The 14,813-nt window shown below is 43.8% G+C and overlaps 1 protein-coding gene across 6 annotated transcripts in view; it reads left to right on the top strand.

Moving 5' to 3' along the window:
• Positions 1 to 14,813, top strand: part of LOC139535868 (inositol 1,4,5-trisphosphate-gated calcium channel ITPR1-like) — a 132,309-nt gene that overhangs the window by 32,502 nt on the left and 84,994 nt on the right. For all 6 annotated transcript variants that reach the window (XR_011667215.1, XM_071335737.1, XM_071335736.1 and 3 more), the window contains exons 24-34: positions 1,671 to 1,841; positions 2,310 to 2,390; positions 2,525 to 2,662; positions 2,745 to 2,870; positions 3,015 to 3,215; positions 3,477 to 3,728; positions 4,127 to 4,252; positions 4,523 to 4,651; positions 12,200 to 12,320; positions 12,657 to 12,841; positions 12,968 to 13,116. Coding sequence is in view for 5 of the 6 variants with exons in the window: in XM_071335737.1 (XP_071191838.1) it covers positions 1,671 to 1,841; positions 2,310 to 2,390; positions 2,525 to 2,662; positions 2,745 to 2,870; positions 3,015 to 3,215; positions 3,477 to 3,728; positions 4,127 to 4,252; positions 4,523 to 4,651; positions 12,200 to 12,320; positions 12,657 to 12,841; positions 12,968 to 13,116 (1,679 nt within the window). In the remaining variant the exon portion in view is untranslated. The remainder of the gene's footprint in view (positions 1 to 1,670; positions 1,842 to 2,309; positions 2,391 to 2,524; positions 2,663 to 2,744; positions 2,871 to 3,014; positions 3,216 to 3,476; positions 3,729 to 4,126; positions 4,253 to 4,522; positions 4,652 to 12,199; positions 12,321 to 12,656; positions 12,842 to 12,967; positions 13,117 to 14,813) is intronic.

Raw genomic sequence — 14,813 nt, 5'->3', positions numbered from 1 at the left:
ATAGAAATGATGACCCACATCTCATTTAAAGTAGCCAATTCTAAATGCATGAGTAGATTGTATAAACAGAAAGACCAGGGTTTTGAGCTGATTCATGCATCACAAAAGCATACCCATTAGCTATACTAATTTGCAGAGGTGGGACACAGTCATTGTTTTACAAGTCACAAGTAAGTCTCAAGTCTTAGCACTCAAGTCCCAAGTCAAGACCAACAAGTCTTAAGTCAAGTCTCAAGTCCTAAACTTTGAGTTTCGAGTCCTTAACAAGTCATAATGTGCTCTTCACCAAATGTAATACCATTTCATATTTTTAACAAGAGTAATAGTTTGTATAATACATTTACGCAAATCATGAATGCTTTTAAAAAATATATATATTTATTACTTTCCAAATAAACTTTATATGTCCATGGAAATACATGGGTAGCCATAAGAAAGACCCGCCCCGGCGCAATCGTGCAATGTAGGCTTGTACACAATCGCCCAACCTTAACACACACACACACACACACACTCTCTCTCTGTGTGGTTACAGTAGGCTAACGTATGTCAATGGTTTCAGGAACAGCAGTAACATCAGGCAGGATTTAGGCTACCAACTGCCTAGCCTGTTGTAGCTCAATCTTGGGTGCAATGATCACGTTCCCGCACTGACTGACTGTGTGGAGGCTCATTGATTTAACGTTACGTTAGCCTACATGATACACCAGTAAAGTAATAAAATATATAGCTGTCGGCTATATTAGCCACAACTTACCGTTCTTTGTGCAGCTTCAAATGTCAAACAAAGTTGGAAGTTGTTGCGCCTCCATCTGTAATGTTCTTCCCGCATGTTCTGCAAGTTGCAATCCGTTTTTTGTTGACTACAGCGTAGTCTTTATTTCCGAAAATAATAATTTGGGGTATCATCTTTCCAAGGGCTCCATCTGAATTCACCCGACGATGTTCCTCTGCACTGCCACACACAACTTTTTCTCAGCTGCCACAATTTGATTGGCTGCTGTCCAATTCAAACTGTAATCTGTTAAATGAAGAGTTGATGCGCTGCACACTTTTTTTAATAGCATTTTTAATATTTGGGCTTAGGGAAGGTATCAAGTCAGTTCAAGTCAAAAGGCTCAAGTCCAAGTCAAGTCACGAGTCATTGGTGTTAAAGTCAAAGTCGAGTTGCAAGTCATCATATTTGTGACTCAAGTCTGACTCGAGTCCAAGTCATGTGACTCGAGTCCACACCTCTGCTTATTTGGACATATTATTATGCACTTATTGTATGTTCTTCTGAATACGAATGTCTGCTAAATGACTAAAATGTTAAATGTAGTCCTATTAGTCATACTGTCATACATACAGAATAGTCATACCATTACACTGTGTAGCCTACCAATGACCCCATTACTCACTTACCTAATATTCTTAGAGTAATTCCAATTATCCTAACAGACTATAAGTACCCGGTAGGGCTTTAGTCATGCTTGACCAGTAAATTACTCCATGACCTGACCAGGAAAACCTGTAGATATACACTCCAACTAGGGCCCAGAGTTGATCCTAGTCCAGTCACATGACCAGGTAAAACTCTTGTTCATCTCTAATCATAAACACCATGCAACCATCCCACATCTGGTATCCTCCATACTGGTGTCCTACTGGCGTGTTGCCCATGCCTCCAGGTCCAGTTGCTGGTGACCAGTCAGGATGTGGAAAACTACAAACAGATCAAGTCAGACCTGGACCAGCTACGCTCCATTGTGGAGAAGTCTGAGCTGTGGGTCTACAAGAGACTGGGGCCAGACGAGGGCATGGACACTGGGGAACACTCTGCCGAGTCTCAACACAAAAAGGTACGGTAGTAGCCCGAGAAGGTACAGTAGTAGATTCAGATTCAGAGTGTTTGATAGGCACATGTACAGGGTTGCAGGGTACAGTGAAAATATTATGCTTTGAGCTCCAACATGCGGTACGGTAGTAGTCCAAGAAGGTACGGTAGTAGTCCAAGAAGGTACGGTAGTAGTCCAAGAAGGTACGGTAGTAGTCCAAGAAGGTACGGTAGTAGTCCAAGAAGGTACGGTAGTAGTCCAAGAAGGTACGGTAGTAGTCCAAGAAGGTACGGTAGTAGTCTAAGAAGGTACGGTAGTAGTCTAAGAAGGTACGGTAGTAGTCCAAGAAGGTACGGTAGTAGGCATCCACAGAAAAGGAGTTAGCCACCTAGTGCTTAGCTCTATGTGTTAAACTATGGCAATAGAGCGTTGGTGTTAGCCTGCTAGCTATCTTTTGGGAGAGATGCATTGGCTAATGGTCTTATTCTTTAGGGTGACTCCAACTCAAGTGGCTCAGACAAACCAAAGAAACCAGAGAGCACCAGCAGCTACAACTACAGAGTGGTGAAGGAGGTGAAGTCTAAACAGTCTTTTTTAACTTTTCATTATACTGTATTATCATACAGGTATGATAGAGATAGAGCTATGGTTAACATCGTGAAGCTCTATCTACGTGTGTGTGTGTGTGTGTGTGTGTGTGTGTGTAGATTCTGCTGCGTCTCAGTAGGCTGTGTGTTCAGGAGAGTCTGTCCGGCAGGAAGAGTAAGAAGCAGCAGCAGAGACTCCTCAGGAACATGGGGGCTCACACCGTGGTGCTGGAGTTACTGCAGATCCCCTATGAGAAGGTACTGTGTTTGTTTGTGTGGGTGTGTTTGTAGAGGTGTGTTTGTGTGCTCTCCATCCTTTCATCCTCGGTGTTGTCTCCAGGGGGAGGATGTGTGTATGCAGGAGATCATGAAGCTGGCCCACCAATTCCTGCAGAACTTCTGTGCAGGGAACCAGCAGAACCAGGCCCTGCTCCACAAACACATCAACCTGTTCCTCAACCCTGGGGTGAGACAGACTACACTGACCCACCATGACCTCACCACTGTTCTTACTCTTACCATGACATTAACACTGTCTTACTCTAACCATCTCTTCTACTCTTTCTTTCTCTCTCTCCCTCCCCCTCTTCTCTCTCTTCCCCCCTTACAGATCCTCGAGGCAGTCACCATGCAGCATATCTTCATGAATAACTTCCAGCTGTGCAGTGAGATCAATGAGCGAGTGGTGCAGCACTTTGTCCACTGCATCGAGACGCACGGCCGCAACGTCCAGTACCTCAAGTTCCTGCAGACCATCGTCAAGGCCGAGAGCAAGTTCATTAAGAAGTGTCAAGACATCGTCATGGCTGAGGTATTTTTTCAGTAATAACCTCAGCATGTGTATTTGTCAACGTTTCATTCTAGTTTACTCTTTTCAAGACAGTTAATTTGTCATTCTAAAAGAGTTGTCTATTTCTACAACTTAATACCTTAATACCAAATCATATGCAACTCAAGTCGATCACCAACTAATCCTATTCGGACATATTTGACCATCCCTTTTCAACCTACCCTGTACCCTCCATTGACTCTCTATATTTGTATTTATTTTCTGTCCCTCTCTCCTCCATAGTTGGTGAACGCTGGCGAGGATGTGCTGGTGTTCTACAACGACCGTGCGTCCTTCCAGACCCTGGTGACGATGATGCGGTCGGAGCGGGACCGTATGGATCAGAACAGTCCTCTGATGTACCACATTCACCTGGTAGAGCTGCTGGCTGTCTGCACTGAGGGAAAGAACGTCTACACTGAGATCAAATGTAACTCTCTGCTGCCTCTGGACGACATAGTGAGGGTGGTCACCCACGAGGACTGTATCCCTGAGGTGAGCTGAGGAGATGCAGGATGAAAGATGCAGAGAGAGAAGGGTGGGGATTAGGGTTAGACTTGAAGGTCTATAGCAGGGGGCTATGGGTCCCCAAGACATCACAAGCCAACAGTACCAATTATCAACTAACCGTCCCCACAAAGGCCTGTATGCCCTCGTCCCCGTTTCACTCTTGTGGACAACTAATTGTCCACTAGCTGTCATCTTCTCTGTGTTAGACAGTTTTGAGCCTCACTCTATGGGAACAAACCCAGTATAACCATGTCAACTAACATCATGCCACTGTACTCCAGCCCAGGCCAAAGCTACAATCAAGATGCATTCTTCATCATTGTAAAACAACTCCTAGGGGCATAGACAGGGTGTAATGATGGTATTTAATCCTGTCCTTCCAGGTGAAGATAGCCTACATCAACTTCCTGAACCACTGCTATGTGGACACAGAGGTGGAGATGAAGGAGATCTACACCAGCAACCACATGTGGAAGCTCTTTGAGAACTTCCTGGTGGACATCTGCAGGGTGAGGGACAACACTTACACAATAGTTCTATGTCTGAATGACTGATGAGTTTGGGTCAGGGTTTCAATTAAACTAATTTACAAGGCATCATTGGAGCACAATAGTATAATTATTAGCATAACACAGTTTATCCTCCTGTACTGTACTATACTGTACGTAGGCCTGCGTTCATTTCAGTATTCAGACTGTGTAGATGTTATAATTGCAGTACAACTGCAGGTGAAACAGGAATGAGTTGTGGTCACCTTCTTGACCTTGTGACTTCTGCAGGTGTGCAACAACACGAGTGACCGCAAACACGCCGACACGGTCCTGGAGAGCTACGTGACCGAGACAGTCATGGGCATCGTGACCACCTTCTTCAGCTCACCCTTCTCCGACCAGTCCACCAGCCTGCAGGTAACCACTGGCAACCAACAACTAACCACTATGTTATCCATTTTACATGATTGTGTTGACCGAAACCAAACTGTGTTGGATCAGATAGTTTCTTTTCACATTGTCTAAACCGTCCTGAAAGTGGTGGATGTGTAACCAGGCCGGCTCAGTAAAGCTTGGTTTGGCTCGCCTCAGAGTAAGACAGTGCTAATGTCATGGTTGAAGGTTTAATAATTACCAAAAATATCTCTGTAGATAGTGTAGCTCCCAAGAGGCACCGGTCTCTCTCCTAACATAGCCCCTCCCACAACTAGCTTATGTTACCTTTAACCCCCAGCCCCCTCCCTCTCTTTCATCACTTCATTGTATAGTGTAGGTGGCCAGGACCATGTTTGTAAATATGGATAGATATACTAATAGTCACCAAATCTACATTTAACCACATATGCATACGGTATGCCCCCTCCCCCCATTGACATAACCTAATGGTTTCACCCCACTTCCTTCTCCACCTACCAACCTATATGGTGAATCCATTTCAATTCAATCACTTTTTGACAGCACCTCCATTGATTTGAACAGAACCATCCATACATATTTGACCATTGTAGAAGTGCTCAGAAAGTGGATTTTTGAACCTTAATGCCAAAACATTCAATAGATAAAGGTGCTCAAATTTGACCCATTTTGCATACCCCACCATACCATGAGACAGCCATGTGTTCTTCACTGGAAAAAATCAACAGTTGAGTTTGATATCGTTTTAAAGCTTACTAACAGGGTTAGTCAAACTATTTTATAATTTCTTGAAAAACATGTTTTTTAATAGAAAATGTAGTTTTTATCCTTTAACATCAATTATCTAAAAGCGTAAACTCCGATTTGTATTTTATTTTTATATACACATATGTTATTGAGACACAACATGCTCTTGAATACAGGGTGGGTGTCATGTTTTGGCTGATAAATGTACTAACATGGGAATAACACACCAGAGAATGTTGACTTGAAAAATGGAGATAATAATGGCGATGATAATGGCGCCAAAGGAGATGGCTGCCGTTTTACGATCCTGTAACCAATTGTGCTATTGTGCATGTTTTTTCGCAAGTTATTTTGTACATAATGTTTCTGCCACCGTGTCTTATGACCGAAAAGAGCTTCTTGACATCAGGGCAGCGATTACTCACCCCATACTGGAAGAATTCTTCAATGAGTCTGTAACGCTCGTCTTTCTCCTCATCTGAAGAGGAGCAAGGATCGGACCAATATGCAGCGTAGTTTAAAGACATAATCACGTTTATTTAAATGAAGACGAAAAACACTTGAACAAACTACAAAATAACAAACGACGTGAACAGACCTGAACTTGAGAACAAAACACATGAACGCACGAACAGGACGGAACACACGAACGAACGAACGAAACGAAACAGTCCCGTGTGGTACAAACACTGACACAGGAACAATCACCCACAAACAAACAGTGAGAACAGCCTACCTTAATATGGTTCTCAATCAGAGGAAACGTAAAACACCTGCCCCTAATTGAGAACCATATCAGGCTAATACATTGAACCCAACATAGAAACACATAACATAGAATGCCCACCCCAACTCACGCCCTGACCATACTAAACAAAGACAAAATAAAGGAAATAAGGTCAGGAACGTGACAGAGTCGGACAGGAAGGATTTACTTCGGAAGCCCAACAGGGCTCTCATCCCCATCATTCGCAGGAGGAAAAGCCGGAGATATCGTGGACGACGGTCCGGGTGCCTTGTAAGGATCTGTTGCCGAGAGGGTAATCTACCTTTACCATCGGTCCTATTAGTCAACGTACAATCAATCGATAATAAAATAGACGAACTACGAGCATGTATATCCTACCAACAGGACATTAAAACTGTAATATCTTATGTTTCACCGAGTCATGGCTGAACGACAACATGATTAAAATACACCTGGCGGGTTTTAAGCTTTTTCGGCAGGATAGAACAGCGGCTTCTGGTAAGACAAGGGGCGGCGGACTATGTATATTTGTAAACAACAGCTGGTGCACGAAATCTAAGGAAGTCTCTGTTTTGCTCGCCTGAGGTAGAGTATCTCATGATAAGCTCTAGACCACACTATTTACCAAGAGAGTTTACATCTATATTTTTTGTAGCCGTCGATATACCACCACAGACTGATGCTGGCACTAAGACCGCACTCAATGAGCTGTATACGGCCATAAGCAAACAGGAAAACGTTCATCCAGAGGCAGCTCTCCTAGTGGGCGGGGACTTTAATGCAGGGAATCTCAAATCCATTCTACCTAATCTTTATCAGCATGTTAAATGTGCAACCCGAGGGGAAAAAACTCTAGACCACATTTACTCCACACACAGAGCCCTGTCGATGTTAACTTCTTGCCGCACGGATCCCTTTAGCGGGATCATTTTCGTAAACAACCGCTGAATTGCAGAGCGCCAAATTCAAAAATAATACTAAAAATATTTATAATCATGAAAGCACAAGTGAAATATACCAAAACACAGCATAGCTTGTAGTTAATCCACCTATCGTGTCAGATTTTGAAAATATGCTTTACAGCGAAAGCAATCCAAGCGTTTGTGAGTTTATCAATCACTAGACAAAACAGTAAGAACAGCTAGCCCCAAATTAGCTTGGTCACGAAAGTCAGAAAAGCAATAAAATGAATCGCTTACCTTTGATAATCTTCGGATGTTTGCACTCACGAGACTCCCAGTTACACATTAAATGTTATTTTTGTTCGATAAAGATTAGTTTTATAACCAAACACCGCCATTTGGTTTGCGCGTTATGTTCAGAAAACCACAGGCTCGTTCCGGTCCTGAAAGGCAGACGAAAATTCGATTGGGTTCAGGTCTGGAGACTGGCTAGGCCACTCCAGGACCTTGAGATGCTTCTTACGGAGTCACTCCTTAGTTGCCCTGGCTGTGTGTTTTGGGTCGTTGTCATGTTGGAAGACCCAGCCACGACCCATCTTCAATGCTCTTACTGAGGGAAGGAGGTTGTTGGCCAAGATCTCGCGATACATGGCCCCATCCATCCTCCCCTCAATACGGTGTAGTCGTCCTGTCCCCTTTGCAGAAAAGCATCCCCAAAGAATGATGTTTCGACCTCCATGCTTCACTGTTGGGATGGTGTTCTTGGGGTTGTACTCATCCTTCTTCCTCCAAACACGGCGAGTGGAGTTTAGACCAAAAAGCTCTATTTTTGTCTCATCAGACCACATGACCTTCTCCCATTCCTCCTCTGGATCATCCAGATGGTCATTGGCAAACTTCAGACGGGCCTGGACATGCGCTGGCTTGAGCAGGGGGACCTTGCGTGCGCTGCAGGATTTTAATCCATGACGGCGTAGTGTGTTACTAATGGTTTTCTTTGAGACTGTGGTCCCAGCTCTCTTCAGGTCATTGACCAGGTCCTGCCGTGTAGTTCTGGGCTGATCCCTCACCTTCCTCATGATCATTGATGCCCCACGAGGTGAGATCTTGCATGGAGCCCCAGACCGAGGGTGATTGACCGTCATCTTGAACTTCTTCCATTTTCTAATAATTGCGCCAACAGTTGTTGCCTTCTCACCAAGCTGCTTGCCTATTGTCCTGTAGCCCATCCCAGCCTTGTGCAGGTCTACAATTTTATCCCTGATGTCCTTACACAGCTCTCTGGTCTTGGCCATTGTGGAGAGGTTGGAGTCTGTTTGATTGAGTGTGTGGACAGGTGTCTTTTATACAGGTAACGAGTTCAAACAGGTGCAGTTAATACAGGTAATGAGTGGAGAACAGGAGGGCTTCTTAAAGAAAAACTAACAGGTCTGTGAGAGCCGGATTTCTTACTGGTTGGTAGGTGATCAAATACTTATGTCATGCAATAAAATGCAAATGAATTACTTAAAAATCATACAATGTGATTTTCTGGATTTTTGTTTTAGATTCCGTCTCTCACAGTTGAAGTGTACCTATGATAAAAATTACAGACCTCTACATGCTTTGTAAGTAGGAAAACCTGCAAAATCGGCAGTGTATCAAATACTTGTTCTCCCCACTGTGTGTGTGTGTATATATATATACATATTTTATTTATCTAGGCAAGTCAGTTAAGAACAAATTCTTATTTACAATGACGGCCTACCCCGGCCAAACTCGGACTACTATCACGGCCAGATGTGATGCAGGGGACTCCCAATCACGTGACTCCCAATCACGGCCGGATGCAGCCTGGATATATCCTGAATTCAGGTCTAAAAATAAACTTCTTCTGTGGGCAAACATGTATAGGAAGTTTTGTTTAAATCAAAAAGGGATGCTTTCAAAAAGTGATTGAATTCAAATGGGTTTAAGCTATAGGCTCTTAAGTGATTCCTACCAATTTCTGAGAATGTAGATGGTGATTCATAGAACTCTAGACCAGGTGTGTGTGGTGTGTGCGAGCAATACGGTTTTAAAATGCATCCCTTCCCTGAACATAAGTGACGTACTGTCAGAGAAAGCCAGTACACACCTCCTTCCCTCAGTTCCTTCAACCTCGTTTGCCATTTCTGTCTTTCATCCTTGAACATGGAGTTAGTCATCATCCTAGCCTTACGGCTGTAGCCTCTTCCTGTGACCGTCTGTAATGATTATCATGGCGTTTTCCTGTTGTACAGTCATATCCTTGGTAGACAACATGCAGTAATTGTTGATCATTGTGTTCAATGTCCATTCTTGTACTTCTTGGTAAACGGCTCGCTCTTCAATTCCTAGAATAGAAGACATTAGACCTTCTAGACCCCTCAAACTGAACTCTGGACCATGAAGGCAGTTCCATTGCATTTTTTTCATTGTTCCCTTCTAATCATGCACTGATTTAGACCTGTGACACCAGGTTGGTGCAATTAATTATCATGTAGAACAGAAAACCAGCAGGCTCCGGACCTCGTAGGGTAAGAGTTGATTATTATGGGCATCTGCACCAGTGTGTAGAGCAAGGTTCCCCAACTGGTTGCCTCCTGGCCAAATTTGGCCCACGGGTGATTTTATTTGTCCCCCCAAGTTTTCTGAACAATAATTGTATTTTTTATTGTTGGACAGAATACTGTAAAGACACCAGCTGCAAGTGATTTTGATAATCTGTTCCAAATGATTCCCACGCACAATAGAGAGATGTGATTGTATACAAATGTAATGTGATTATGTTTTAGTCAAATATTATATCTGTTTGGGCTTTTTACGGTCAATTTGCAGTCAACAAAATATTTGTAATTAAGTTCTGGCCCCCTGACCATCCGCTCAAGAAAAAATCATCTCGCGTCTCAATCTACTAGATAATCCCTGGTGTAGAGACTGTAAGAGAGGTGAGATACCAGGTTATCAAGTGGCTTGTCCTGAATATTGTCACTGACAATTATTTTATTTTCTGACTGCTTTCATCCTCTGCTGCAGGCCTCACTTTTGGGGAAAATGATAGAGGTATTTTATTTACATTTATTGGAATGGGGACCACACACATCTGGGTGCTAATGTTTCATGTGTGAGTATGCAGGTGCATGTGCTTTTCCATCCCATTACCTCAGCTGGTGTTGGTAAGGTTAGGCAACCTTAGCACAAATGCAATGTTTCCTCTCCAATTTTTGTCTGAATGCAAACTATTTATGTTTAGTCATGTTCAGTTGGTCTGACAGGGTGTTGTGACACAGGGGTTTGGGTGGGCTGGGGCAATATGACGGTGTGATGTTGGTGCTTGGTGTTTCACATGGGAAAGCTAACTGCCGCTAAACCCAGCAGTTAGATTCTTCACCACCTCCCTGCTGGCCTGGTTACAGGTGTTATCGCCCCTCCCCCTCTACCCTACCACAGTCAGAAGGGGGAGGGGTTTGTGGTGTAAGGTAACAGGTTGTGAGGATGCAGCAGAATCTGAGGCAGATTTCCCATGTGTGTCATGTTGTTTCACAGGGTTAGGTGTACATTTGATTTGTAATGGTGGAGACTTGATATTAAGTGTGAGTTGGAAACATTCCTGTTAGGTATACAATAGCATGGTTCAATAGACCTTTTAGTATTATCTACACTGAACAAAAATGTAAATGCAACATGTAACAATTTCAAAGATTTTACTGAGTTACTGTTGATATAAGGAAATCCGTCAATTGAAATAAATGAATTAGGCCTAAATCTATGGATTTCATATGACTGGGAATACAGATATGCATCTGTTGGTCACAGATACTTTTTAAAAAAGCATAGGGGCGAGGATCAGAAAACCAGTCAGTATCTGGTGTGACCTCCATTCACCTCATGCAGCGTGACAACTCCTTTTGCATAGAGTTGATCAGGCTTTTGATTGTGGCCTGTGGAACGTTGTCCCAATCCACTTCATTGGTTGTGCGAAGTTGTTGGATATTGGCAGGAACTGGAACACCCTGTCGTACACATTGATCCAGGGCATCCCGAACATGCTCAATGGGTGATCTGTCTGAGTATGCAGGCCATGGAAGAACTGGGACATTTTCAGCTTCCAGGAATTGTGTATAGATCTTGCAACATGGGGCTGTGCATTATCATGCTAAAACATGAGGTGATGGTGGCAAATGAATGGCACAACAATGGGCCTCAGGATCACGGTATCTCTGTGCATTCAAATTGCAATCGATAAAATTATATTTTGTTCGTTGTCTGTAGCATATGCTTGCCCATACCATAACTCTACCGCCACGATGGGGCACTCTGTTCACAACGTTGACATCAGCATATCGCCCACACGACACCATACCATCTGCCCGGTGCATTTGAATCCGGTATTCATCCGTGAAGAGCACACTTCTCCAGCGTGCCAGTGGCCATCGAAGGTGAGCATTTGCCCACTGCAGTCAGTTACAACGTCAAGACCCTGGTGAGGACGACGAGCAAGCAGATGAGCTTCCCTGAGATGGTTTCTGACAGTTTGTGCAGAACTTTTTTGCTTGTGCAAACCCACAGGTTCATCAGCTATCCGGGTGGCTGGTCTCAAATGATCCTGCAGGTGAAGAAGCCGGATGTGGAGGTCCTGGGCGTGGTCACAGATGGTCTGCGGTTGTGAGACCGGTTGGAAGTACTGCCAAATTCTCTAAAATGACTTTAGAGGTTGCTTATGGTAGAAAAATGTACATTCAGTTCTCTGGCAACAGCTCTGGTGGACATTCCTGCAGTCAACATGCCAATTGCACGCTCCCTCAAAACTTGAGACATCTGTGGCATGGATTTGTGTGACAAAACTGCACATTTTAGTGGCCTTTTATTGTCCCCAGCACATGTGTAATGATCATGCTGTTTAATCAGCTTCTTGATATGCCACCCCTGTCAGGTGGATGGATTATTTTGGCTAAGGAGAAATGCTCATTAACAGGGATGTAAACAAATTTGTGCATAACATTTGAGAAAAGTAAGCTTTTTGTGCTTCATGATACAAATCATGATACATGGGACCAACACTTTACACGTTGCGTTTATATTTTTGTTCCGTATAGTTGATCTATGTTATAACTTATTATTATTATTCTCCCTCTACCTTCTCCCTGTCCCCAGACCAGACAGCCTGTGTTTGTTCAGCAGTTACAGGCAGTGTTCAGAGTGTATCACTGTAACTGGCTGGTCCCAGTTCAGAAGGGCTCAGTGGAGAGCTGTATCAAGGTGCTGTCTGACGTGGGTAAGGAGGACAACACATTCCTAACACTAACCCCCAACACTGATTATATCATCAACTAACAAAGACAACTCAAAATAATAAGTAGTTATATGAACTACTCTGGTGTATGTATAGATTTGACATGCTATATAACACTTTATTTATGTATGTTTTCAAAGAAATCCAACTTCATGTTAGTAATTTGTTGTTCTTTTGTTAGTCAAATCCCCTGATAAGGCAGTGGTATTATGATTGGGATGTACTATAAAGATGAGTGTTGTATCATACTGTCTGTAGTATCATACTGTCTGTAAGACCTCTACACACACATTATTTGGCTTTCTTGGTGTGTGACAGCTAAAGGGCGAGCCATCGCCATCCCGGTGGATCTGGACAGCCAGGTGAACAACCTGTTTGTGAAGTCCAACAACATCGTCCAGAAGACAGCAATGTCCTGGAGAATGTCTGCCCGCAATGCTGCCCGCAGAGACTCGGTACTGACCGCTTCGCGAGACTACAGGAACATCATTGAGAGACTGCAGGTGGGTACACTGTGTTTGTGAGTCCGTCCGTCCTTTTAAACTCATCCATCTGTATGGTTTACGTGTCTCTGTCTTAACCTCCTCCCCCCCTATCTCCCTCCGTTCCTAACCCCCCCCCCCCCGTAGGACATAGTGTCAGCTCTAGAGGACCGTCTGCGTCCGTTGGTCCAGGCTGAGCTGTCTGTCCTAGTGGATGTGCTGCATCGGCCAGAGCTGCTCTTTCCTGAGAACACAGACTCCCGCAGGAAGTGTGAGAGTGGCGGATTCATCTGCAAGTACGTGTGTTTACATTAACAATCCCACCCCAACCCTAAACAAAGTATACAGTGCCTGGGATATTAAATGGACATATGGTTAAAAAAAATCAATAATATTGAAAACCAAATTAAAGAAAGGCACATTGCCAATTCTTGATGAATGTATTTATTGGTTGGAGGAATTCATCCAAGCACTTCCTTCAGCTCTGTTCAACATGATAACATAACTTGCACGGTGAAGCTGCTGCTCCAGTTTCAACTGTTCTGCCTGCGGCTATGGAACCCTGACCTGTTCACCGGACGTGTTACCTGTCCCAGACCAGCTGTTTTCAACTCTCTAGAGACAGCAGAAGTGGTATAGATACTCTGAATGATCGGCTATGAAAAGCCAAATGACATTTACTCCTGAGGTGCTGACTTGTTGCACCTTCGACAACTATTGGGATTATTATTATTTGACCATGCTGGTCATTTATGAACATTTGAACATCTTGGCCATGTTCTGTTATAATCTCTCATAGCCTGGTTCCTCTCTAGGTTTCTTCCTAGGTTTTGGCCTTTCTAGGGAGTTTTTCCTAGCCACCGTGCTTCTACACCTGCGTTGCTTGCTGTTTGCGGTTTTAGGCTGGGTTTATGTACAGCACTTTGAGATATCAGCAGATGTAAGAAGGGCTATATAAATACATTTGATTTGATTTGAAGAGCAGGAAGCCACTGAAGGTGTTACGACCATATGAATAGATAGATCTGGTAGATTTATGGAAGCGGGATGTAGACCACATCTCCCAACTCTAACTCCAGAAGGATTGCTGCATTAGATTCTGACTCCATCAGTATTAACTTCAGCAGTGTACAGTCATGGCCAAAAGTTTTGAGAATGACACAAATATTAATTTTCACAAAGTCTGCTGCCTCAGTTTGTATGATGGCAATTTGCATATACTCCATAATGTTATGAAGAGTGATCAGATGAATTGCAATTAATTGCAAAGTCCCTCTTTGCCATGCAAATGAACTGAATCCCCCAAAAAACATTTCCACTGCATTTCAGCCCTGCCACAATATGACCAGCTGACATGTCAGTGATTCTCTCGTCAGCACAGATATGAGTGTTGACGAGGACAAGGCTGGAGATCACTCTGTCATGCTGATTGAGTTCGAATAACAGACTGGAAGCTTCAAAAGGAGTCTGGTGCTTGAAATCATTGTTCTTCCTCTGTCAACCATGGTTACCTGCAAGGAAACCCGTGGCGTCATCATTGCTTTGCACAAAAAGGGCTTCACAGGCAAGGATATTGCTGCCAGTAAGATTGCACCTAAATCAACCATTTATCGGATCATCAAGAACTTCAAGGAGAGCAGTTCAATTGTTGTGAAGAAGGCTTCAGGGCGCCCAAGAAAGTCCAGCAACCGCCAGGACCGTCTCCTAAAGTTGATTCAGCTGCGGGATCGGGGCACCACCGGTACAGAGCTTGCTCAGGAATGGCAGCAGGCAGGTGTGAGTGCATCTGCACGCACAGTGAGGTGAAGACTTTTGGAGGATGGCCTGGTGTCAAGAAGGGCAGCAAAGAAGCCACTTCTCTCCAGGAAAAACATCAGAGACAGACTGATATTCTGCAAAAGGTACAGGGATCGGACTGCTGAGGACTGGGGTAAAGTCATTTTCTCTGATGAATCCCCTTTCCGATTGTTTGGGGCATCCAGAAAAAAGCTTG

This window comes from Salvelinus alpinus, chromosome 12 (assembly GCF_045679555.1).
Source record: "Salvelinus alpinus chromosome 12, SLU_Salpinus.1, whole genome shotgun sequence".
Lineage (NCBI taxonomy): Eukaryota > Metazoa > Chordata > Actinopteri > Salmoniformes > Salmonidae > Salvelinus > Salvelinus alpinus.
This window is presented reverse-complemented; position numbering and strand designations above follow the sequence as displayed.